The 27,280-nt window shown below is 41.0% G+C and overlaps 1 protein-coding gene and 1 long non-coding RNA gene across 10 annotated transcripts in view; one reads left to right on the top strand and one right to left on the bottom strand.

The window, feature by feature from the left end:
* The window catches only part of LOC310894085 (uncharacterized protein), a 62,981-nt gene that overhangs the window by 22,643 nt on the left and 13,058 nt on the right, over nucleotides 1-27,280 (top strand). Inside the window, exons 17-22 of the mRNA XM_083823788.1 lie at nucleotides 6,804-6,907; nucleotides 13,116-13,528; nucleotides 20,271-20,306; nucleotides 21,273-21,407; nucleotides 22,713-22,871; nucleotides 25,409-25,553. Of these exons, the coding sequence (XP_083679914.1) occupies nucleotides 6,804-6,907; nucleotides 13,116-13,528; nucleotides 20,271-20,306; nucleotides 21,273-21,407; nucleotides 22,713-22,871; nucleotides 25,409-25,553 (992 nt within the window). The remainder of the gene's footprint in view (nucleotides 1-6,803; nucleotides 6,908-13,115; nucleotides 13,529-20,270; nucleotides 20,307-21,272; nucleotides 21,408-22,712; nucleotides 22,872-25,408; nucleotides 25,554-27,280) is intronic.
* LOC310893542 lies at nucleotides 42-13,372 on the bottom strand. 9 transcript variants are annotated; one of them, XR_014579071.1, is made up of 4 exons: nucleotides 13,100-13,372; nucleotides 9,696-12,979; nucleotides 3,972-8,681; nucleotides 42-2,982 (listed from the first exon to the last, which is right to left on the bottom strand). It is a non-coding gene; the product is annotated as an uncharacterized lncRNA (long non-coding RNA). The 9 variants fall into 9 exon arrangements; XR_014579072.1 differs by having other exon boundaries at nucleotides 42-4,293; nucleotides 8,400-8,681; XR_014579073.1 differs by having other exon boundaries at nucleotides 8,400-8,681.

The following is a 27,280-nucleotide window of genomic DNA, read 5'->3' as shown; positions in this document are numbered from 1 at the left end:
AATCTAGAAGGACGTTGGTGAAAACCAGGAGCAGATAATCAGATTTTTGTGCCAAAATATGCCTACCAGTTAAGTCTCCAACATCAGGTTACTTTACGAGAACTGTAATATAACATGCCGGTTCTCTTCTCAAATACTGCCAAGAAAACAAAGTCTTAGAAGCTTTGTGATGTGGGGAGGCAATAGCAAGTATTATAATACTGACAGTGGTAGCTGAAGGCCTTCGTGAAAAGAAAAAACCCTTGGGAACAATATAAATTTGCTAATACTGAGCATGGAGAATTGTTATTTCATATGTCAATGTATTTTGCATTGATATTTTGAAAGTTTATTTGAATGTGTTAATTGAAAAAGTCTTTATGATTCTATAATCTTAATTAAATCTGGCTTTTATTTTCCCACAAAAACAGCTCTACTGGATTCTGTTATTCTAATAATACTTTAGCATGCTTTAGATTATGATCTGAAGGAGCAAAATGCTGAAAAGTAGTAGCTATTTCATTTTACTTCTGTATCATATGTATAGTAAGCATAGTGTATACAACAACATCACGTTGATGTAAATACAATAGAGTTATATGGAGGGATTGTTTGTTGTTGTTGCTGTTGTTTTGCTAGATGACCAGATCAGTAGCTTTCCCTCAAATTTTGCTTCTTCAGCGTTGATGGACAGGTTAGTGAAAAGTTTAAGAGTTGTCTGTGAAATTCCCACTCAGTAAAAAGGAGAAGAAACCTTCAAATCCAAATTAATTCATTTAAGTGCTCCCCAGGATTAATTGACAAATTCAAGGCTACCTTGAAAAAGGTCCTTCCATGCCTTCAAGCTTTTTCTGAAGCGACTGAGCATGCTAGATGCACTCCCCTGGTAGCACTCTAAAGCAATCTGAAGTATTATTGCTACTTGTACTTCATCCTGTAGCCTTGATTATCTTAAGTATCACTAAAATTGTGTTGACTTCAGTGGAATTATTCTCTATTTATGTTAGATAACTACTTTAAGTATGGTTTCTAGAATCATTCTTTAAAGAAGGTAAATAGATATAATATATAAAGTTTTATGCTTTTATATGTCTGATTTTAGATCCAGATATTACTTACTGAAATTCACTAAAACCCTGACAAGCTCCTTTTCATTTCACTAACCACCTATTTATATATTAAAAAAAGCAAGTATTTGCAATATGTAGGGCTCTCTGTGCATTTAGAGAGCGTATGCAATTCCATTAGAGATATTTTTAATGTAAAAAAAAAAAGTTTTTTGTAAATATTTAAATAATCATCTTATGCAAATCACAAATATTTTCCCTAATTGTGCTCCAAGGTTATAAAACCAGACTGCAGGAGCATGTGCTGAATCCTTTCTGCCCCCCCTCAAACAGGAATGCTGTGTGAAGTATGGGTGCTCAAGCTGAGTCTGGGCTCTCACATGTCTAGAAGTAGAAAGTGGAAGAACTAATAGTGAAAAAATAAAATAATTTAAAAAATCTTTTTAAAAACACAACTTTAGGTTATGTAGTGGTTCTCTATTTTGCTAGCACTGTCTTTTGGTAACTTTTTAACATAGTTTAAGAGCAATAGTTTTTTATGTTACATTTCTCAAAAGCTTTCTGCACTTTCTTAATACTGGTTTCTCATGATCAGCAATCAAACAGCAACCACAGCATTATTCCTCAGCGCACTTCCAGTGCATTTCTGATTATTAATCTTTATTGCTGTGTGATTTTTACAAACTTTCTTACAATTGCTTTCTTAGTGAGATATTGAAATTTTTAGGTTATTACAAAATTGTGGAACAAAAATGTATCTGAAGATGTGAGTGAACAAATACTCGGTTCATTAAAATTCAGTGAAAATTCTTTTCCTTGCTTTATTATTAAAAAATAGCATATAGGTTAATCCTGACTAACAGATATTACTTCTGCTTTTTTTTTTTTTTTTTTTCTTCAGCTATATCTTAGAAACCCACTTGCTGCCTGGCTTTAATCCTGTTGTTTAGTAAGGAAGCATGAATGGTTTTCAAGAAAGAAAAATAACTCTAAATAGTGATCTTAATCCTGCTATATGCCATTCAAGCCAAAAGCTCCTGAAGTGTCAGCAGTGTGCAACATCAAGTCTATAACTTTCTTTACTTACTTGGATTTTGGAGAGCAGGATCCTACAGTCTTCCACAGGCTTATTGAGTTCTTGGCAGCATGAAAACCATGCTGTCATATGGAAGTGAATAGAGCCACAAGCAGGGGATCTTGTTAAATTACTGTCTTGGGAACACTGTCTGAATTTGTACTGCAGGTTTCAATTCTTTTTGCTCAGTCCTGATTTTGTGGTAATAAATAACACATTTAAACTGCTGTGAGTAGCATATTGTACTATTTGCAATATGAAAAGAGTACTAAATTTAAGCAAAAATCCGAAAGAGCCTAGCATTTTGCCTGAATTGAAGCATTTTGCTTTGCCTTCCTAACACGTAACCAAATGAAGCATTTTCATTCTATTTAAAATACAAGTAATAGCATAGTGTTAGCGTGTTTTCATAAATAAAAATCTAAGGGTTTTGCTTGTAATAATTTCTGAATGGCTCTGAAAAAAATACAATAAATGATCATTTGGAACATTGTGTTTTAAGTAGACTGACTCAGGATTCTTTTTTTTTTTTTTTATCTATCAGTGAAAAATGTGGTTTCCTTTAAAACTGATGGTTTGTACAGGAAAAATCCAGTTTTTGTTTTCTATCACAGAAAAAAAAAAAAAGTTGACTTAAGTCATTGCATCCCAGTGTGAAATTATTTCATGTGTAAAAATTACTAAGATACTTTGTTTTAGGTTGGCACAACAGAACTTTGTGTCAGGTCCCATGGGAATTACAGTACAATTTCCTCAAGTCATCAGTCTCTGCGTTGTTCTCTCCCATTAGATGGCCTTTTCTGTGATACCCTTCTGTCCTGCAGCTCTGAATCAGTGCTTCAGAGGATCTGTAGGTTAATGCTGGAGTACAAGCCACAGAGAAGAAAGAACAAAAGACACTTGAATTACAATATTTGGGCAGCACAGGCATCTCAGGTACACTCACTGCACACAGTTCAAACTGAGCCTATCCAAGCAACAAGAATTTGATTCTAAAAGTAAAAACAGCACATTTTAACATTTCTGAATCAACTTTCTAAGGTCACAGGCAAGTATTCATGATAACAACTAATTTTATACAGAGATTTTTCCAAAAAAAAAAAGGGGGGGGGATTTATTTGAAGACAGTAAAATATTGCTTTTAAAAAAGAATAACGTATTTACCGTTAAGTGTAATTTATCATTTTATATTGCATTAACATTTTAACATACTTTTTGTCAATATTTCATACAGCATGACTTTTGGTACTCACATACCTCAGGTAATGATTTAAATATTTTTTTCAGGAAGTTAACTCAGTTAAAAAACATTGTCCATCTTCAAACATACATCAATGAAATTGAATCAATCAATTGAAACAGATGGCACTACTCATTCCAATAGAGATAAATTATCACTTATCTTCTGTGTATTTAGAAAGAAAACCATTTGTTATGCACAAACAACTTTTACTGAAATCTATGAGAGTGCATGTACAAGTGGGTCATCGGACACAAAGTTCCTTCATATTCCAAGCACACCAAAATTTAACAAAAAGGAGAACAAGGACAAAATTACAGTTGGTGATAGTTTTGAATGCACTTTTGTACAATGCTAAATTCTTGTTGGCTCCGGTAGCTAAGGAGCATGTTGGAGTTCAGGATACAGCATAATAAGGTATGAAATAGAAGTTATGAAAAGCCAATTTAGGATTTTTATTATTTTTTTTACAGCTGCTTAACAGACATCCATCATGTACCCTGACCTCTGATATTCATCGCACACTGTTGGGCCTACCTGCAAATTTAGTTAGCAAACTGCTTGGGCCTTTTATTTTTTGTAAGCTAAGTAGCCTTGTCTGTGTGAGTACCTGCGAATGGAGTGCCGGCAGGGGCTAGGCTTGCGTGCACTTTCTAGATGGCATCTCCCATTGCCATTGCCAGAGACAGAGTGCAAAGACATATATCCATTTTACTTGTAAGTTTTATCAGTCACGTTTCAAAGTAATGGAGGGGATGTCTTCAATTTTATTATGCTCAAGTTCAGTGTCTAATACAAGAATTCCACAGGAGCTTTTTTTTTTCTTTTTTTTTCTTTTTTTAGTTTTTCACTTTTGAAATGCTGGCTAGTCTCTGTCCTAGGAGATTTTCTGAGATTTGCACTTTTTGTAGAGGAATGATGTATCAAAGAATCTGAAATAGACAAGTATTAATGGAAAGCTGTCAGTCTTAGCACTGATGTTAACCAATAAGCTTTGCACTTTCTCACATTCATAGCTGTGTAACCATTAAAGAAAAAAAAAAAAATGAATACAGCCCTTCAGCCCTTAAGCTTTTTTTTTTTTTGATATGTCTGTGGTTGTGGTTTGGTGATGTTTTTGTTTGTTTTGTCCTTTGCATTTTGGCAGCAAAATCAGCATGTATTTGCATTCAACAGAGTAATAGTGGTCTCAAGGTGGTGAGATGAACTTACTATAACCATCCTATGCAGAAATAACCATTTTCCCAACAGACAGAAAACTCCCTGAAGACAGCTCTTATTTTGTTCTATCTCCATTTGTGATTCACGGAGTAATTCTGTAATCACTTTTAACAATACAATGTTACACTTAAAAATGAATTTATTAATAAGGTAAGTATATGATAACTACTTTGGCATCATCCTTAACATTTTGCTTCTCTAAGAAAATGAATGGCTCTATGTATGGCTGGAATTTAATAGTTTCATGAGCCCATTGCGTAATGAAAATGACAGGTCCAATGTGTGACAGACTTGCAGGACTTTGCAGTACTTCATGTGTGTGCTTTTCAGTGTAACATATCACCAGCTGCGCCATCACACCATAAATGTCAGGCAAAAACAAAAGCAAAAGTTTAATCTCAAAACTTCCATTACCTTCATTACATATACCATGAATGAAGAGCTTGCAGGACAAACTTAGCATATATAGTGAATATCTGAGTACAATATATCCTGATTTCCCTCACGTTGAGGTAACAAAACTTTTAAATATGTACAGAACAGATCTTTCTTCCCCAGAAGTGAACTGTGGCTGAATGTTTAACATTAGGTTGATTCATTAATATCCTCATAAGGATATTAAGCTCCTGAAACTATGGATTAGGTTTCTTCCTCATTTATCCTTAAAATAATTTCTTTGATTAAATTTAGCTAAGATTAAAGTATGCAAAACAGGAAAACCTTTTGACACAGCCACTATCAACTGTGGCACATGTTTGGCACTCATATTTAATGACAGGCAGGAGACTTCTTCATGGTATTACTTCTTTATTCTTTTGTCATTGGTGAGTACTTTTAAAGAAGGTCAGCCATTTGAAATCCGTACAGTACCAACATAACAAAGTGAAGAGTGAATCTAGGTTCACAGTCAAATGCACATGCAATATTTGAGAGAACAGGGGCTAAGGTGCAACATTCATCTAACGCTAGGCAATATGGGAAATTCATGGCAACATATATTCTTGTTTGGATTTGTAGGTGAAAAGAGAATAAAAAGAGGATGAAAGAATATCTAGACCTTTTTTATTGGTAGTGTTTGGGCAGGGAGAGGAAAAAAAAAAGAAAACTTATTCTGGGAAATATTTTAACCATCAGCATGATACATTCAAGTCATTGCAAGAAATGCTGAGTGTACACAGAGTTATAGGATCAATCTCTGTATCCACTGCTCATGAATGGACAGCACCTGACTGCATCAGATCAGCAGGAGATGCTGAATAGGAAAGCCTGGAGGTGTCAAGGGGTCACAGTGTTTTATTCAGAATCCAGTTGATGCTAATGAAAATAGGAATGGAAGGGACTCAACACAGGATCAGCTCTACTGCTATCTTGCAGCAGATGCCCAATGAATGGCCATCCTGATCTTAAGATCTTCCACTAACGAGATTTATCAGCCTCCTGGCTGATACAACTCCTTTAATCACTACTGGAAAGTTTACCTGATAGCTTACTTAAATCTTCTTTTTTGCAATTTAAATCTATCATTGTCTTCCTATCTCTGCAGAGGTATAGAGCACGAGCCTTTTTTAATGTACCTTTTAAAAATCTGAGACAATTACCAACTCTGTGAGGATATGAAAACCAAGTTTGCCTTTATCTTCAGATTGACAGGTTTATCTTTATTAGGTTCAATCATGTGACTCCCTCTGAGTGCACTTTTCATTTTTTAAATCTAGGATTTAGAAAATTTAAGAATTTGCATAGAGACTGTGTTCTGAGGTATTTTGCTTTTCCAGCTAACTTGGAATTGTTTTTATTAGTATGTTATTATGTTATTACTATTAATATGAACCTCAGATAAAATTTGTTTCACCCAATACACATTCTCATTTATGCTGCATTAAATTATTAGGGAACTATAGTTTTTTTTACTGTAAACACCACTAAAGACATTGTATTCCAAAGCATTTCTTTTGAATATTTAGCTATGCAAAGTGCCTCCGTGAAAAGAACCACACAGCTAACTCCATAAGAGTGGTTAATATAAAACCCAATGCATAAAGTCCTACAACAACAATCCTTTAGGAAATCTTACAACTAATGATGGAATTAATTTCTATCCCATACATATATTTTCAGGTTTAATTTTATATTAATTGATTTCTCTCTCATAAATATTTTACTTTTTTATGTACTATATCTTTCTAGATTGGTTATACTATTTGTCCAAATATTCTAACAGAGCTATGATGACAGAGGAAAAAACAAGTTGGGCAGATGACTTTGAAAGGGCAGTGTTGCAGAGTGATCTGGACTTCATGACTATGCGCAGAGGTGAAAAACAATGTAAGTTAATTTTTTCAAAATCTGTACCAATATAAAATGTGAAAACAATGATGAAACTTAACAGCTAGTTAAGGACAGACAATGCTTAAATTCTCCCTTAAGTCTGTGTGATAGAAAATCATTTGTAGAAAGATAATGGACATCCCATTTAACATATTCTATCTATGCCTACTCTAGATCGTGGCATTATTGTTATTTTCACTCTCTAAGAGACACAAATTAAAAAAAAAAAAAAGCTAAAACTGTCTCCATGCCATTAGAGAGATAAGCAATTTGTTGCACCTAGCTTTTAGCAGGACAGTAAGCAAAATTACTGGTCAAGCTGGTTTTGTTATCCGTGTTTCAATGTAATTTAGTTATCTTAGAAAGGCAAAGGGCTGAATCCTCTCATTCTCCCCTTCCTAAAAGAAACTACGGAGATCCCACACCTTCCTGGAAGGGAAAGGTGTTCCTCCTACTTTCCTGAGAAAGCTGTTTCCAAGGAGCTGCATGCACCCTTGAGGACCTGTGGGAGGACTAAACACAACCAAGCAGACCCAATTCCTCCATGCTGTCACTGTGGCTCCCAGTGATGCCACATAATGCCACCAGATTTTTTCAGAAAACAATCTGTGAAACCAAAGATTGTTCCCCAAGGCCCATCAACTGAAAATAAATAAATGGAAGATGGGCTTTCTCAGGAAGTATATATATGGCTGAAGGAGAGATGTGTGTGCTCCTCCGGCCTACACATTCTCCACTGGAAAACATGTATTTTCCAGTAATTCAGAAGATGGATTAAAAAAAAACGCCCTGACAGCAAATTAATATGCTCTGGCTGGGAAGAGGTAGGGAGATTTAATTCAGGCCAATGTGGACATTAGCCCAACTGAAAAAGCAAGTGGAGACTACTGAAAAGAGTTTATCTATTCTAGCTCTGAGTTCCAAATGAAGACCAGATACAACCTGCAGTACAGAATCTGGACAATGAGTTATTTGGGGTGATTTTTTAACTCACAGTTTTCTGTGGCAAAATTCTAATTATGGGTACATTTTCCCTGGCTGAATTTCTCCTGCCTAATGACTCTTTTGCATATCTGCACTTTCTGACCCTCCATGTACAAAGAGGAGGAAGGAGGAGTTTTTTAATTTAGTGCACAACGCTGAACATTATTACTCTTTTCCTTGTGTTCATATGCACTTAAGTAATGTTATCCTCACTTTCTTGTTTTTCTCCTGATGTAGAAATAGTAGGAAATGCTCAGGCAGTTTTTAGGTCTTGAATGTAAATACTTACGCCAGTATATTGGCATCAACCAGTTTTGTAATTTATTTCTCACCAAAGAATTATCAGCTATTTCTGTACTGCCAAGGGAACAAAAAGAAATAAAAAGGCCAAGCCCATTCTCCTTTCATCTCTTTGAATAATATTTATCCAAACTGTAGAGGATTGTGTTGTTTAAGGAGTGTCTTAAAATAGGAACATAAAAATGAAAGGCCAGTTCTGTCTTACCATGAAATACAGACAGTCCACTTGCATAGGCTCTAGTATTTCCCCCTCTTAGATGGAAAACACTTCAATGAACACATCACCAAATTAACCGTGATGATCACCGTCATGGGTATGTGCGAGGTAAAGTCCACGTGAAAGGAGAGGGCAGTTACTTTTGCTCCAAGGCTTTTCAGGTGGTCATAGCTCTTCGGAACTGGCATGAGCTGAGTTGCTGTAGGGCTCTTTTTTCCTGGAGAGTTGTGAGGTGACTCGTGGACTCAGGTCACTAATTCAGGGCAGGCACTAGAAAAGCATCAGCACTGAACAGGTCAGTCTGCAGTGCAGAAAAATTACCAGCACAAATAAAAGAAGAGCCAGAGGTCAGAGCTATCCTCTCCGCTATAGCACCACTACCATAACTTAATGAGAGGTCTTCACACATGGATGGATGTTGTGGTGACTGTAAACTAAGAAACTGTTAAATGTAGTGAAAACATATCCTAACACTTCAGCCAGCTCCTATGCTTATCGATTTGACAGACTTGCACGCTCCAACAAGCTAGACAGTGCTTGCAAAGAGTGTATTTTCCAACAAGGTACTCTGGGGAAACAACTGAGGGTGAAGTTCTAGTTAGCATTCAGACGGATCTATTGCACACCAACATCACTTTCAAATAGTCTTTAAAAAATAAGATTTAAAGGAACCTTCTCTATTACTACATCCAGTCTATTGACAACCAGCACCCACGTTACAGAATCTCTTCTGTTAGCTGACCATAATCTGCACAAAAAAAAGCAGTTGAGTTCTTTTCCTTACACCTCCAACTGAGAGTCACCCTGTTGATTTGAGGGCTTGCTTTTCTTCTGATTTCCAGACTAAACTTCAGATCAGTTGATACTTGGTTTTGTGCCTGTATTGTTCTTCTCTTTTAAAATTGACACTTTTTTTTTTTTTTTGCTAAGCCAGCCCCTTCTAAGGTTACCTGTTGATTTAGTGTAATGGCATACACAATAATTTTAAGTGTATTAGCTCATGTACCTGAATTGTGACATGAGGAAAAAAATAAGAGATTAATACTCTTTTTTCCTGATCAGGGAATGCCACATCCCTATATCTACAGTCCCTGAAATCTTATGTCCTATTGCACTACAGCAGCTGATACTGAACTTAACAAATTGCAGTAAGACCGGTAGGGATTACTTCCACAATTCAAGCGAAACTTTCCAAAAGAGTGTTCCTTGTCAAAAAAAAAAAAAAAAAAAAAGCTATTTTTTCTCCGAGCTACATGGGAGGATCGTGAGCTAGCTTGTACTTACCTAAATGCTTTCTCTTACGCAAGTTTCCTCAGAAAGGTAAGTCACGCTGCCCTGAAAGCAAGGTCTACAGGCAGCTTCAGAGCAGCTTGGGTTGCTACGCAGCAAGAAACAACACGAGAGTTGTTCTGCCACTCCTTGTTTCACACACATAAAAGACCTTGTATTTCATTGCTGTCAGACAGTAACAAAACGCCCGCGATAAAGGCAAGAGTCTGGTCCGAGCTTTTACAGCTCCACCAATCCCACAGCTCAACGGGTTTACTCATTGCCACGGCTGCAGCTGCACCTGAAAGGTTGGCCAGCCTGGCTGCATGGAAAAGAGGAGGCAGAAAATAGGAGAGGGAGTACAGGGGAAAGGGCTGAAGAGAGAACAGATAAAGAGAAAGCTGCCGAGGGAGAGAGGAAAGGTAAAACCAGAGAAAGGGAAAGATTACTTCTGGTGGCTACCGGGGAATAAACAGCATAAATGTGTTTGAAGAGCATGCATGGGGAATCAGAAACAGGGTTAACGCACACAGAGAAAACAATGGCTCCATTCTGAGAGTGTGAATGTTTACTTAAAGCACCAAACCCTGGCGCTAGTATATTTCTGTCCCTTTTTTTATTTTTTCCTTCACCCAAGGGCCCTGGGCTGCAAGCATATAGGAGATAGTAGCAGTAGCAGATGGAACTACTCTGATGCCATGAGTCAGCCAGGGTTTTAGGACCCTTCTCTGCAATATGTACATTTCTTCACAGAATCTACAATATCCATTACAAAATCTGAGTAACTAAACGTAATTGTGATATATTTATGCACAGCCTTGATGCACTGCTTTCTACTGGTATCTCTTTTCCAAAAGCAGAGTGGTAGCTGGGGTCATCTTTAAACAATGAAGAAAATTCTAAAGAAATAATTTCAAGCAATAAGAAATATTTGTATAATAGCTAAATATGAACCATGATGAGATTCCAGCATTTCTTTCCTGAGGATATATACTGTATTTCCATCTTAATCCCACTTGCTAAGCACAGCACTCATTTGATTGAATTGCATGACTAAAAGAAAAAACACTACTTTCCTAGGAAAAGGAAAAAAAAAAAAAAAAAGCCTACATTTCAACTGCAACAGTAAGGTTACCTTAGCTTTTGTAAGAAATGCCCTTGTCCTCCACCCCAGCAAACCCAGGGGCTGCCTTGCACGGCTGTACAGCATTACTCAGCTCGAAGAGGGAGTGGCAGCAGAGCTGGGGACAAGGCAGGGTTCCCGTGAGTCACCAAGCCCCTTTCACAGAGGCCACCAGGTGAGACCATAACTCCCTAGAATACTTGTGCTGACAATTATCATCGCTGAAAGCAAACACCTTCCCTCCCCAAACACCCTCCCTCCCCAGGAAAGTTATGTTGTTTTAGAAGATAATTTATTTGCTGTTCAAAGCTTATCAAGAGAATGTAGACAGATGTTTGTACTTTGAGAAAACAGCAACCTGGTGCATGCTGCACACCATGGAGAGCCCCTTTCCTGAGCTGAAGAAGGGCAGGACTGCTTTTAAGGTTTTAAAAGCGAAGAAGAATTTTCTCTTTGTTCTCTGGAGCCTGTGAACTTTGAACTGCTGGTATCTCCAGAGGGAAAATAAAGATCTAACGCTCCACGGATCCTCCCATGCAAGCTGGTTTTAGGGTCAGAACAGTTGTGGGAGGAGGAGGGTTTTGTAGCCGCCAGTTTAAAACAGAGAAAAGGCAGAAAGAAATTCAGCTTCAGGGGATGGTGACATAGCTAGGAGCTGTGTTAGAAACACATTGATAGTTTGATACTTATTTCATAACATCAGGCAAACTATTTTTGTAAAATATGAATAATAGTAGTTTCCCATGCAAGGAAACTGAGGAACTTCCACAATAATTATTCCTGCTTTGACTTGTTAAACAAGTCAAAAAAAAAAAAAAAAAGAAAAAAAAAAGAAAAAAAAAGCCCCAAACATTTTTTTGATGACTGAGAGCCCTGAGAATGTGCAGGACATGTAGCTCACCCATATGACTGTTATAAGCAACACAAGAACAGATGCCTAAGTTTCAGCAAAATAGCCTGTAGAAAAGCTTCTGGTTTTGCTGTGGTTATTGAGCTCCTTGAAATAGAGATGATTCTACTCCTTCTTCCTATGAAAGCATAAGCTTCTTGAAAATTAAAACAGTGCTAAGAATTTTTCAAAGGAAATAAAATAAGTTTTTTACTCCGTCATACCAGCATAAGAAAGGGAAAATTATTGTAAACATGCGTATTTGCTAACACCTTACTGGCAGTGCATTGGATAGGCAAGTAAAAGCTGTTTCAGAATACCATGGAACTGATTTCCAGCTTAAGACAAATGTTGCAAATCAAGGTTCTCTTACACCCATTTGATGTAAAGAAATGCTTTCCAGTTATGCTTCATCATCAGGCTAGGAAATGTAATGTACAGCTAGAATCAGAATTTACTTCTAAATCACCAAATTAAAAGTACCATAATATGAAGGCTCTCCAAGTCATGTTCTACCTTATTTATGTTAAACAAGAATTCCCGAAAGAGAATTTCAGTGTTTTGAGCAACATTAGCTGCACCTATTGCTGTCAAATCTGCACAAAACTACACGGTTGCCCCCAACACCCTGAAGAAGATCCTCAGAGAACCTCAGGGTGCATTCTTGTGCAAACGTACACATTTCTGTGCTGTTACAAAGCAACCCATCTAGCTCAGTGACAGAAACAACAAAGAATAAAGAAATCCTTGATACTATGCATTTTGAGCTTATTGACTGCTTTGTTTCTGCCTTTTGTTTTTGTTAAAAAAGAAAATGATTTTGATGTAACTATATCAGCAAACTGCATTGATAGCAATTTTTTTTAAATAATTACAAATAGATATACACAACTTCAGAATGAATTGTGAGGTAATGCTGTTTTCCATATAGTGGTCCCCACGTATACTGTAATTGTTGCAACTGACATCGAGGATAACATGCAATTATTTATCACACATTGTTACAGCATGTAACTGGGGAACGCTGTATAACTGGGAAGGCTCCAACAAGGCATGTTCCCTCAGTGAGCATCACTCCTGGTATCACAACCAGCCTCTTCAGAAATTATTTTACAACAGTTGAGTGCAATCTTAGATTAATTAGGTAAGTAGCACATATAACAGGATGTATGGAAAGTGTATTTAATTGTTTCGCCATCGTGAAGAATCAGTTATGCCTTTGTCAGCGTCAGTTAATCAGGTGTATCCAGGAAAGATCTCCGCCAGATAGCAGCAGGAAGGACGTGGCTGGAAGCAAATTAAAAAAAGACGATTACAGGAAAAGGTTGGAAGGCTATGCTAAAACAACTCCTGACTCTATTTTCCCACGAGTCTCTTTCCCCCCCCACCAATTACTCATTAATTTACCGTTTTGTTGCCACAGGTACTTTGCACGCCTCCTACACGCCCCGACTCGCTCCTCTCGCCGGGTGGGGGGACAAAGCCCCGACTTGGAGGGCCGCAGGGGGCAGCCGGCACCCCCCGGCCGGCCGAGGCCCACACAGCCCCCGGGGGGAACCTCCCGACCGCCCCCCCGGGCCACCCGACGCCGGTCCGGGCCGGGCCGAGCCAAGCCGGGCCGGGAGGTGCCGGGGCGGGGCTGCCCGGGCGCCACCTGCCCCCTCCCCGCCGCCTCTCTCCACCCACCCGCGGCTACTTCGGGCGCCCCTCGGCGGGCCGCCTCCATTTTACCCCGCCGGGCGGCCGGAGGAGGTGACCCCGCGGCGGAGGGCGGTGGTGGAGGTGGCGGCCATGTCGCGGGGCAGCGGCGCGGTGGCGCGGCTGATGGCGCTGCTGGTGAGTGCGGGCCGCGACGGCGGGTCCCCTCCCTGCCGACCGGGGCAGGGCCGGGGGCTGCGCGGTGCTCGGAGGGACCAAGGGAGGGAAGAAGGAGGGACGAAGATCGACCGCGGTGCCACGGGGGCTCGGGTGCGGGCTTGGGGCGAGTTCCGCCCCCCCCCCCCCGTCGGGGCTTGGCAGCCCTCCCGCCGTCTGTCGCGGGTTCCCTTCCCCGGCTTGTGCTGTTGGGTGAGGGCGATCCCCCGGAGGAGGGAAAAGTAGAGAAACCCCGTGGAAACGAAGCGGGTGGGTTTTGTCGGGGCTCCGGGAGGGCAGCGAGGAGTTCGTGTTGCTGTCGTCTTCTCGTTCATCGTGCTGTCTGCGTTTGTAAGTTGCGTTACTTGTTTGAAGGGATCGTGCCCAGAGGGAATCATAAGTATCACTTACTGGAAATCTTCACTTCCTTAGAGGAAAAGACAGCAAATTCTTAAAAGTCCGGGACACGTAGGTTTTCCCCTGCCCTCATTCCTTGTTGGCTATCAGCCTGTAGACCTGCCATTCATTGCGGGCTAAAATCAAGGAGCATTTCATAATGAACTGAGCCCAAAGAAAGCTTGATTATTTTAATTTGGAATGAAGGCTTCTAACTGTTTCCCTTCCTTGACATGCGAGGCACTGCTGCTCAGCCAGTCGCCTGCCCAGCCTGGCAAAATGCCTGCGGAAGTCGGGCAGCCACTGCCCAGGCGAAGGCGAGGCTGGAGAGCAAACCATGGGCCAAGCTGGGAGCTGGGGATGGGGATCAAGGATCAGGGATCAAGGAAGGCTGGCTGCATGGTCAGGCTGGCCAGAGCTGTGTATCGGGACCTCGCTCCCTGAGCTCGAGATCCTACAAAATCAAACTAGGCGGGAAATCTGTTGTCCACTAACCTTGATGCAGACTTAGCGTTGGCTGCAGGTCAGCCAGCAGGACCCTGTTGGCTTTGCCTGAAGAAAAGGTTTTTCTTCAAGAAGGTTTTTCATAAGGTTTTTCTTAATCCACATTATCCTCAATTGCAGCTAAAGCCGAGGCAAGGTGCGGTGTGCTAAAAGTCCTGCTTGGTGCCTCAATGCGGGATGGAATATCCCAGCAAATAAAGCTGCCTTGCTCGGTTGGTGTCAGGAGAAGGGGGCACTGTTGGGTTTTGCCTTTCCGTGTGTGTGTTGGTTTTTTATTTTTTTCCTTGATCTGGACAAAGCCATTAATGTGGGTGAAAGTAGCTGCTTGTGTGAGCGTCACTTTTGTCATAAAGCATGCCAAGAAGGCACCGATAATTTCAAAACCTTAAGAAATCATTGAAAAGCAAAACCATTCGAAAGACGATGTGATCTGATTGCATCTTCCACATCAGAAGTGTTGAGAACTGCAAGTTCTTTCTCTCCCTGCTTTTCCTAGAAGCATCTGTTGGTTGGCCATACTTCCTCCCTGCCTGTGGGCTATGTCCCCACAGCGCTGGTCCCAGGGGCCTTGCAGAGGTCCCAGCAGCTTTCCCCCTGTCCTTGCTTCCAACCCTTTACCAGGAAAGTCCAGGTGTGCCGGGCGATGTCCCATAGGGTTGGGACTAACTTGGATCATGTCCAGGGCACACGCCCAGAGCTGTGGCCCTGCTGTGTAGACACAGCTATCAAGGGTCATTAGATTGGTAGGTGGCGGGTGACCATCATGTCTTCAAGAGAGGACGTCTTAGAAAGCTTTCTGTATTTGAGAGAAGTTGAGAGAGATGTGCGAGTTTAATTGGGCAAGTGTTTTTTTCCTTTGAATGTCTTCTCAGATTGTACCTCATGATATTTGGGATGTTTCACGTTACGCTGTATATGATGAAGTTCAGTCCAGAATACGTGCAATTGCTGTTGTAATATCACTGCCAGTTGCAATTACTTTTCAAAAGTCAAGTTAAATAAAGAAAAAAACAAACACGAGATTCTTCGTTTTAGAAAGAGCAAAGGTGTGGTAATTTCAAGCGGCATAGTTTCTATTCCCAAAAACATGCTAAAACATTGCAAAAATATTTGCAAGCATCTGTGCACTGATTAAACAGCATAACATTGTTCAAAAAAAAAAAGGCGCTATGGTGAATTATGACAGAAGGTGTGAAATATAAAAGATCTGATATTTTATCCATCCTGTTCAGCTAAAGAGGTGTATTGTTTTGGAGTCCATCCATCAGCAGAAAATGAATGATCCAAGAGAGACTGAAGGAAAACAAAACAAATGTAATCTAAATTCAAGAAATCCTGCTTTATGATTCTTGAAGTGAGACCAAAGAACTGGGATTCTTTAGTCTAACGAAAAGAAAGTAAGATGCATGTTAAGTTTTCCGATATATGAAAGATAATTGTGATGAAAGGGGAATTGCATTGTTCCCAGAGTGGGGAGAACACAGCAAAGAGGGAGATTCAGTTTTAGGTTACAAAATCTCAGTATAGATGTTTGAGTTTCTGTTAGAGTAAATGGACACGCAGTGGATGCAGAGTGCACCTACTTGGTTGGATCAAATTGTGTTTTTGAAGCAAGTCTCCAGAGTGTGTCAATCTGATTCGTTTGGGTTGAAATTGTGCTGGGAGATGCCTCCATGTACTCTATCAGTGTTTGTTCTGTGGTGTCAGGCTAATTCTAGTCTGAAGTAAAACCCGCCAAGTGTCTGTTATATACTGTTAAGTTCTTTCCATCACTAGTTCTTAGGAATAGGTTAAACAGTTGTCAGGAAGCAGGTGGGTGTAGCTCATTCTGCCCCAGAGCAGGGAGATGGATCAGGAGATAACCTTCTGCTTCGGTAAGTATTCATGATCTCCGCTTGCCCATGGTCTTCAGCACCAAACTGACTGACGGAATGTGCAAGATCCAAATCTCGTAACACCCAACATACATGACAGGACCACATTTATAGGACTCCATGCTTCACAGCAAAGCAAATACAGGCACATACCTTCTTGCTTACTCAGTCTGCACCTTTACTCTATAAATGAAGCTGCATGTTCAAAATCTGTCCCGTTAGTCACTTCCTTGACTATACACGAACATACGTTTGTGCAAGAGCAGCCTTTCGCTCCCTATACATGTCCGTCACTCCCTTTTTTTCCCCTATCCCCTCTCCCATTCCAGCTGCTTTCCTGTTGTGTTTCATTCCATTTTTGTTACTTCAGGCCTCGGGTTTTCTGACTCATTCTTTTTTTAATAATCCAGTTGTCTTTTGCCAATACCTTCTCAGGTCTGTGTCATCAACAGATTTCATCAGTAGATGTCTGCTTTTTATGTGCTGAGGCTATGATTGACACCAAGTGACAGACAGGGTTTTCCTAATAAGCCATTTAATAGAAGGCAGCTCTAGGATATTAAAAAAGGGAAATCCAAAATTCAGCACCTGTTGGTTATGTGACTTTTCAATTTTTCTTGAAAAGAAAATCATTTAAAAATGCTTTTCCACATTTTAAAAATCATGAATCTTTTACAAATTTTCAATAAAAGATTTTTGTAGCTCTCTTTGAAGTTCCTGAGGAGGTTCTCCATGGACTGTGGACCATAGATTGAAAATCACAAAAGCAAAAGTATCTTTTAGTCCCTTAACAATAAAGCAGAATACTTTGAGACTGTTTTATTCCTAAGCAAGCATATTGATTTTTACCTTGAGTTATCTTAATGAAAGGCTTTCTGTTTCTAATGACTAATGTGATTTTCTCCGCTTTCTTGGTATGCTATGCTTTAAAGTTATCTCAGTGGAAGACCTGCTTATTTGTAAACTTCAGACACTTCATTTTACACAGTGATTCTCAAGCTTCTGGTACAACGAAACTTCTTGCCTGGTGCCTCTTGTCTCTGTTCAGCCTCTCTCCTGCAATTTATCTGTAAGAGCAAACAAGGATGTTCAAGTTGACATCTTGACAACCTTCCAAAAGAGTTATAGCTCCTGTTGGAAAACCTTGACTAGAAAACAAAGTTCTCTTGTCACCCATTGTCTTGCTGGTAATACTCTCATTAATCATAAATTTTAAAAACTCGTATGACTAATAAACAAGATTAAGAGTATTCATGGAAACAATGTGATTGAAGGTGTGAGATCCTTACAATTCGTTACGGAGTTTACTACTTGCTGATTTTTGTCTTCAGGATATATGGGAATATACATTGGGAAAATTGCCATTTTAAAAATAGATTTATTGTGCAAGTTGAAACAGCAGTCTGCTGCTTTTCCCACTTTGTCGACTGCTGTGCTGCATGGTGTGGGAACGGGATAACATCAAGGCTATCATCAAGGTAGCAATCAGGGTGAGTCAGAAGGGATGAACAGTCAGCAGTCTGGAAACCAGTCAAAGAGAAAAAGAAATATTCACTGACTTACTTCAGTAGAAAGTCACCTTTTATGAGCCTGCTTTTCCTTAGGCCTTAAGATCAATAAAAATCAATTGAAGAAATTGCAAAAAGTAGGTAGATACAATAGTACTGAGGACAATAAAAGTAGTCGCTTGTCTAGTTGGAGGCCTGTACTGAGCAGAGTACCCCAGGGGTCAGTACTGGGTCCAGTCGTGTTCAACATCTTCAGTAATAGTCTGGATGATGGGGTAGAGCGCACCCTCAGTAAATTTACAGAGGGCACAAATCTGGGGGGAGCAGCTGACTCAGCAGAGAGCCATGCTGCTGTCCAGGGGGGACCTCAGCAGGCTGGAGCAGTGGGCTGACAGGAACCTCCTGCAGTTCAGCAAGGAGAAGTGCAGAGTCCTGCAGCTGGGGAGGAACAGCCCCAGGCACCAGGACGTGCTGAGGGCACCCAGCTGGAAAGCAGCTCTGCAGAGAAGGACCTGGGAGTCCTGGTGGACACCAAGTTGAAGGTGAGCCAGCAGTGTGCCCTTGCTGCTAACAAGGCTAGCAGTACTCTTGGCTGCAGCAGGCAAAGCATTGGCAGCGGGTTGAAGGAGGTGATTCTTCCCTTCTGCTCGGCACTGGTGAGGCTGCACCTGGAGTGCTGCATCCAGTTCTGGGTTTCTTAGTTCGAGAGAGACCTGGACACATATACTGGGTAGAGTCCAGTGCCGGGACACAAAGATGGTGAAGGCACTCGAGCATTTCTCCTATGAGAGGCTGAGAGAGCTGGACTTCAGCCAGGAGAAGAGGAGACTCGGGGGGGGATCTCATCAATGTCTGTAAATACTTGAAAGGAGGGTGCAATGGTGATGGAGCCAGGCTCCTTTCACTGGTGCTCCCTGCCAGGACAAGAGACAGTGGGCATCAGCTGGAACAGAAGCGGTTCCATCTAAACATCAAGAAGCATTTCTGGGCTACATGGGTGATGGAGCACTGGCACAGGTTGCCCAGAGCAGCTGTGGAGATCCACCTGGATATGGTCCCAGGCAACCTGCTTCTGGTCTTGGGTGGCCCTGCTTGGGCCGGGGGGGTTGGTTCAGGTGACTTCCAGAGGTTCCTTCCAGCCTTGGCCATTCTGTGATGCTGTGATCTACTTACACAAAGCTCAAAAGCCGTTCATTGGTTTCATCTGCCATAATAACCTACTTTTTGTCCTTGCTGTTTCTAAATGCTACATTTTTGCCCTATTCAAAAATTTTTGTAGCTTGCAGAGAGTCATCCGTCACGAATGGATGTAAGCACAGGGGCTCTGATAATTCAGCTAAGGCTCTAGTTGCTTACATCTAACGTGAGGCAGCTAACTGAGGTGTTTGAGGGTGGGTGTAGCTATCCTGGACTCTTAGTGGATGAAGAGGTGGTTACTGCCAGTACTGAATGTTGTCACATAATGTTTTGTATTTGCTTGCTAGCATGCACACCTCTGTGCTGGTTATGTAAGAGATGTATGTATGCCATTTATTCTCCCAAATTAGGTGCTTAAAGCCTAATTGGGGTGAATCTAGACCATACTCTGTTAGGAAAATTACCACTGGAAAAATTATCATCTGACATCTGATCACAGGCTGTCAGAAGTTCTTTTGTTCTCTGTCTCTCAGACTCAGTACGCCAAAAGATATCAGTGCTGGCATGCAGATAATGCAACAGGAGAAAAGCAAAGTCTGTGCTAGCAATTTAACTATAGCTGCAAAATATGTCCTGCTGTCATGATTTACACAGAACTTGCAGTGATCTTAGGCAAGCAAGGGATTTTAAAACTTGCATAAAAACTACACTAACTCAATTAATCTGTTTCTTGATCCCTTACACAGACAGGTGTTTGGCAAACTGTATAATGTGTTTTATAATGCACAATGTTATAGCAAGAGAAGTTCTGACTAAAGAGCTGCTTCTGTCATTGATAATTCAGCAGATATTTTGTTATGTCCTTGCTTTTAAATATTTAACCCATTTTGTTCTTGTATGTGGGTGGTAACCCACCACAGCCTGGACTGCTGGCAACCACCACTCACTTCAATCTATGGAAAATTGCCATCGTTTTGAAATGCTGAAGGATTACTCAATGTTAAAAAAAAAAAAAAAAAGTTGTTGTTTAAAAAAGTCTACATTTATTGAAAAAGCCTCACTGCTTGTCTGCTTCCTGCTGGGAGAAAAGTGCAAAACATTTATTTGTGCTGAATTTTATAATTCTAGTGCATGCTTTTAATGGGAGTGCTTATGGATACATTTTTCAGAAGCTATCATTAGTCAATAGTAATTGATAGAGGTCAGATATCTTATTCTTTATGGCTTTGCTTAGGTTATAAGTTAGGTTTTACTACTACTAAAGTGACATTGAATTAATAATGGTTATTGTAACTTTCTTTTCAGATCTGTTTGAATTATGGAAGTGGACTCCATTGGGAGGTAGGAAATAATGAAAACCTGCTTTTCTTTATCAGTGCCTGAAAAAGTATTCTCTGATCAAAGAGCAAGGGTCAAAGATGTGCTTTACTTCAGTTGCTAGGTACCTGAAGTTTTACCATTTTCTGAAAAATGAAAGCTGTGTGAGGGGTAGCGAAATGAAAGCAGTAATGTAAGAATAAGACCAGTCCTACATCCATCAAATTGAGTGAAATTCAACTTCATGAAACTTTCCCTAAAATGTTACATCTGTAGATACCTTTTTTTTTTTTTTTTTTTTTTTTAACTTTCCGTAAATGAAATCAACTGCTATGGTATGGAAGGTGTTCACTATGGATCTGAAAACCAACAAATACAGCCAGGACTAAGGACTAAGCTGGGCATAAAGAAGAGTTTCAGTGACAATGAAGGGTAGCTGAGAAAGGATAGCTGAGACAGTGGGTGGTGGCATGTTGTATGATCCTGTATTAGAGAGGAGGCTAAGTCTATATTGATAGGATGTCAAATAAGGTATAATAAGGCAGAAGTGGTGGTTTATAGCAGCCTTAATGGCAAATCTCTTCCTACATCTGGTGACAAGCACTTAAATTGACTAGAACAGTTTATTTTCACTAAACCCTGGCCATGGGAATATGGAATATACTCATGTATTTAAAGCCTGTTTTTTTATACATCTGTGTTGATGAAAAGATTACTGTACTTTTTCTATTCAAACAACTTGAGGAACATACACCTTTTAAATTGTGGCTCAGGAGGCTAATTTTGCTCCATGATTCCAAAGGTGCTAGCTATTGAAAGAGTCTATAGTCTCCTCGGAAGAAAATGAATGGTAAGGTCAGCATGTGTTTTGGGCAGGCAGAATGCCCAGGTTATGTAAAAGCTATTCATAACTCTGGGCTACAGCAGCAACAAAACATTCATCATAAATGGCTAGATGCTATGCTGACATTCGACCTTGTTTTTTCACAGGTTTATGATCGAAGTGGCCGGAGTGGCATGTTGTCTCATCCCAACAGCCTCATTAGACAGAAGCGAGAATGGACAGTTCCTCCAGCTTTCATACGGGAAGAGGAAGACAATTCATACAGGAATCCAATTGCTAGAGTAAGCCCGGAAAAGAGAGAAACAGAATACACATGAAAATAGAGATGAAAATATAAAATAAGGATGTGACTGTCCTAAACACAGACCCGAATATTTCTTGAATTTTAATGAACTATTGAATATCAGTAGAATGTTGGCACATTTCCTTCTGTTTCCTTCCTTCAGATGAGTTACTCTGAAGCCTGATTTGGCTCAGCCTCTCATCTCTTCCTAGCCAACAATTTTCATAATACTTTTGGGAATGCAGAATCTTTGAGGTTTTTTTCACTCTATCACCCCTACTCAGCTATGGTTGAAGTTGGCAGGTGGTTCCCAAAACTGCTAGAGTACATGGTTGGATAGAAATCATGTACATGATTGGACAGAAAGCTGTACATGGAGCATGATTATATATGTATAATGTTTTAAGGAACTGTGCTAAAAATAGCTAAGGTGTTAATCCTGTAGTGTCAGACTGATATGCATTTGGTCTAGCACTAGTGTTGAAACCTGAATTCACCACACCAGTCACTTCAGCATATATATTCACTGCAGATGGTAGTAGGCTGTTATCCTCTGTGTGGACTGACCGTTGATGGTGATGCAGGTGCAATGAAATGTGCTTCTCCAGATGTTTCATGTAGTCCAAATATTTGGTGACAGCAGAGAAAAAAGGATAATCTCTAGTCTATGCAGCCCGTTTCATCTGTTCCTCTACAGGTCTGGCCTTCTTTCCTCTGTTATATCACTTCTTCAGTCCTGGTCCCACTCAATAGCCTAGGACTAATCTTCTTAAATAGATGCCATGTTTCATTTTCAGGCTTTGCTCAAATAACTTTAAACTTCTCTGCTGAACTCATTGTTCCAGACTCTTAATATTTTTTGTTTATTTTTTTTCCTCCATGGTCTTTCTCCATGTTTTATTTGTCCCCATCCATTTAAGCAGCCAGTTTCCTTCCTTTTCCTTCACTCCAGCTCTTCATCTTAGCTCAGTGTTTTTCTAGCCTTTCCAGTCAGAGTCCTCCTTATGCTTGTATGCTGTCCAGCTCTCTTTTGTCCAAGCAGTCCCAATTTTCTCCTACAGACCTCTCCACTCCATGGTTCCCAGCTGTTGCCACACCCATTGTGCTCCTCATCTCCCCAAACTAGTCCCTCAAACAGACCAGTTAACTCTTCCTGCATTCATCTCAACATCTTCACCCTCAAAGGAATGTAGGAAAACTGCATTTAATGTTAATTTTTGATTGTTATGAAAATAGCCAAAATATTTTGTCTGTGTTTTCCAGTGTGGTTTTATTTATCAAAGGCTATTTATGTTCCTCCTAGATACATTCTGATCGTGAAGATACAGGGATAGTGGTAACTTATACTATATCCGGTCAAGGAGTAACAGAACCTCCTTATGGATTATTTGTTATCGATGGGAAGACTGGGAACCTGAACATAACAGGAAGGGTTGACAGAGAAAAGACTCCAATGCTGTTTGTAAGTTGAATAGCAACCTTTTCCTTATAAGTGCTCTCTGAGCCATTTTTTAATTTATTTTGTTAACTTCAAGTAGTTTTAATGTTTCTGAACATTTACATATGTGCATATATGTATGTTAGTGCTAATATTTTTGTTATATATAGTATATATTGCTTTATATTTATCTTCCGTATATGTATTCAGTGCAGAAGAGCTCATTAAAGAGGTCAAGATTGGAGGCTGTCTGGGCTGCTGTGACCATGCCCTTGTTGAGTTTGTGATCTTGGTGAATATGGGCCTGGCAAAGAGCAAAGTCAGGACCCTGAACTTTTGAAGAATGAACTTCAAGCTATTTAAAGACCTAGTGGATGAGTTCCCCTGTTACACTGTCCTCTGAGACAAAGGAGCTGAACAGAGCTGGCAACTCTTTAAGGATGTTTTCCTTAGAGCACAAGAACTTCCCATCCCCCTGCGTAAGAAAGAGGGCAGGGAGGGCAGATAGCCAGTGTGTCTGAGCAAGGACCTGCTGGACAGACGGAGGTGCAAGAAGGAAATGCACAGGCAGTGGAAGCAGGGACATGTGGCCTGGGAAGAGCAGAGGGATACTGTGTGGATATGCAGGGATGGGATCAGGAAAGCCAAGGCACAGATGGAACTGAGCTTGGCAAGTGATGCCAGTAACAGGAAGGGATGCTATAGGTACATTGCTCAGAAAAGAAACGCCAAGGAGAGTGTACCCCCTCTGATGGATGTGAAGGGTGAACTTGCAACGACAAACATGGAGAAGGCTGAGGTACTCAACAACTTCTTTGCCTTAGTCTTCACTGACAGTCAGGCTTCCCATGTCTTTCATTTCCCTGAACCCGTAGGTGGAGGCTGGGGGAGCAAAGTCCCACCCACTGTAAGCAAAGAGCAGGTTCAAGACCACCTGATGAAACTGAACAAGTGCAAGCCTATGGGGCCTGATGACATGCATCGCAGTGTCCTGAAGAAATTGGCTGATCCAGTTTCCGAGCCTCTCTCCTTCATATTTGAAAAGTCCTGGCAGTGAGGCAAAGTCCCTGGTGACTGGATAAAGGGAAATATCACTCCCATTTTTAAAAAGGGTAGAAAGGAGGACCTGGGGAACTACAGACTGGTGATCCTCACCCCTGTGCCTGGGAAGATCATGGAACAGATCCTCCTAGAAGCAATGTCAAGACACATGCAAGACAAAGAGATGATCCAAGACAGCCAGCATGGCTTCACCAAGGGTAAATCGTGCCTGACCAGTCTGGTGGCCTTCTGTGATGGAGTGACTGCATCAGTTGACAAGGGAAGACTGACTGATGTCATCTACCTGGACTTCCGTAAGGCCTTTGACAGGGTTCCACATGACATCCTGGTCTCCAGATTGGAGAGACAGGGTTTGATGGGTGGACCATTCAGTGACTAAGCAGTTGGTGTGACGATTGGACCCAGAGAGTGGTAGTCAATAGCTCTATGTCTAAGTGGAGGCCGGTAATGAGCGGTTTACCTCAGGGATCTGTCTTGGGACTCCTGCTGTTTAATATCTTCATCAATGACATAGACAGTGGGATCGAGTACACCCTCAGCAAGTTTGCAGATGACACCGAGCTGAGTAGTGCAGTCAATACAACAGAAGGAAGGGATGCCATCCAAAGGGATCTGGACAAGCTTGAGAAGTGGGCCCATGTGAACCTCATGAAGCTCAACAAGTCCAAGTACAGGGTGCTGCATTTGGGTGAGGGCCATCCCAGACATGAGCACAGACTGGGAGAAGAACTCACTGAGAGCAGCCCTGCAGAGAAGGACTTGGGGGTTCTGGTGGATGAAAAGCTTGACATGAGCCAGCAGTGTGTGCTTGCAGCCCAGAAGGCCAGCTGCGTCCTGGGCTGCATCAACAGAGGAGTGGCCAGCAGGGCAAGGGAGGTGATCGAGCCCCTCTGCTCTGCCCTTATGAGGCCCCACTTGGAGTGTTGTGTCCAGGTCTGGGGCCCCCAGCACAAGAAGGATGTGGACCTGTAAGAGCAGGCTCAGAGGAGAGCTACAAAGGTGATCAGAGCGCTGGAGCACCTCTCCAGCTGAGAAAGGCTGAGAGAGCTGGGGCTGTTTAGCCTGGGAAAGAGAAGGCTTCGAGGTGACCGCATTGTGGCTTTTCAGTACTTAAAAGGGGGCTTATAAAAAAGATGGAGAGTGACTTTTTGCTCAATCAGATAATGACAGGACAAGAGGGAATTGTATTAAACTAAAAGAGAGGAGATTTAGATTAGAGGTTAGAAGGAAATTCTTCACTCTGAGGGTTGTGGGGCACTGGAACAGCTTGCCCAGAGAGGTTGTGGATGCCTCATCCCTGGAGGTGTTCAAGACCAGGTTAGATGAGGCTCTGAGCAACCTGATCTAGTGGGTGGTGTCCCTGCCTATGGCAGGGGTGTTGGAACTAGATATCTTTGAGGTCCCTTTCAACCCTAGACATTCTGAAAAAAAAATATATCTATAAATAAATAAATACAGTCACTTATATTTCCTTATTGTTTATCTCTGTATTATTTCAGCTCAGAGGTCATGCATTAGATAAGAATGGAGCAAAACTGGAAGATCCAATAGACCTCCCAATTAAAATTGTGGATATAAATGACAATCCTCCAGTGTTTTCACATGAAGTTTTTGTTGGTTCAGTTGAAGAATTAAGTGAAACAGGTAACATGATAAACATGAAAATGTTTTTTTTCTAATTACTTATTTTTTCCCAACATACACAAGGACACAAGTGAATGTAATTTTTGCAGCAGCATATCGGCAGTAACAACAATGCGTTCTGTGGCTTGTGTAGGACAGGTTATCCAAGTGTGAATACGAGCTTTTATTCAGGGCTAAGCTGTGTGGTGTGATGAAGGGGAAGTGTATGCATAAAGGCAACAGAGAACAAGACTTCCTCTTACGGCAACTTTGGTTTTGTATCAAAGCTACCACTAACCAGGGACTTGAATCCTTAAGCAGAAACTGCATGGGAAATGCCATCTGGCCTGGCAATTCTAGCCTATTTGGGATAGGATGCTAGCTTCAGCTCTGGGGGGCCCCAGCACAAGAAGGACATAGACCTATTAGAAATATTAGACCTATTAGGCCACAAAGATGATCAGAGGGCTGGAGCACCTCTCCTATGAAGACAGGCTGAGGGAGTTGGGATTCTTCAGCCTGAAGAAGAGAAGGCTCTGGGGAGACCTTATAGCGGCCTTCTAGTACCTAAAGGGGGCCTACAGAAACACTGGGGAGGGACTCTTTGACAGGGTGTGTAGTGATGAGACAAGGAGTAATGGGTTTAAACTAAAGAAGGGTAGATTTAGATGAGATATATGGAAGTAATTCTTCACTGTAAGGGTGGTGAGGCACTGGCACAGGTTGCCCAGAGAAGCTGTGGATGCCCCATCCCTGGAGGTGCTCAAGGCCAGGCTGGATGGGGCTTTGGGCAACCTGGTCTGGTGGGAGGTGTCCCTGTCCATGACAAGGGTGTTGGAATTAGACGATCTTTAAGGTCTCTTCCAGTCCAATGAATCTATGTTTCTATGACTCAGCTCTGCTGTGCTTAAAAAGAAGCCCCCCTTTATCTATGGGCTGGAGAAGTACTTTGCTGTTCAGAGCATATGACAGTGACCCAAACCTCAGAGAACAAGTTGCAATTTTCCTGTTAATGACAGTAAACATAAGAGCAGATCTTGAAGCAACAGACTGTTTCCCAGAGTAAAACATCCTAATAAATACCTGACATTGTGTCCATTTCAATGCCATGGTAATCTGAAGACAGAAATTACTGACCATCCATTTATGTGAGGTATTGAGTATCCTTGGCTCTCTTTCAAGTCAGTAGTAGTAGCCATATGGTAATCATCTCTCTGCCTGAATTCTTGTTAACATTCAAACCCAAGTACTGGCACTGGACACTGAAGTAGACCCCTTCCAAGAGGACAGTATCCTGTGCCGTGACTTATAAGGGGGTTACAGCATGGTGGCCACCGTTCATTTTGAGTGAAGCTATTGGAGAACATCAGTCAATACAGAGCAATTGTTTTTATTGGTGTTGAGGTACAAAAGTCAGTACTGCTCCCTTTAGAATGATGTGAGGGAAAATGCAACTTACTGTCTAAAATGTTTCTCTCTTCTCTGTAAAGTATTTACACTTTTCTGTCACATTTCTTAATCAGAACTCTATCAGAGTTCAACTTACTAAATAGTTCTGGTGCATTGAATTCTGTGGGTTGCAGGTGTGTGTTGATAGTGCGCTTTTGTTTGCTGAGTGATATACTTTAAGCATGTTGGATTTCAAGAATGCTTCTTCAGCTCTATTAATTAAATAAGTAAAGGTAAGGGCATTAGAAAATTGTGCAGGGCGTCTGACAGTGCTCTCTTATCTGTGACATTATAGTTAA

This window comes from Anser anser, assembly GCF_964211835.1.
Source record: "Anser anser genome assembly, chromosome: 2".
NCBI classification, from domain to species: Eukaryota; Metazoa; Chordata; class Aves; order Anseriformes; family Anatidae; genus Anser; species Anser anser.
The sequence above is the reverse complement of the archived record's forward strand: the minus strand, read 5'-3'. Positions and strand labels throughout refer to the sequence as shown.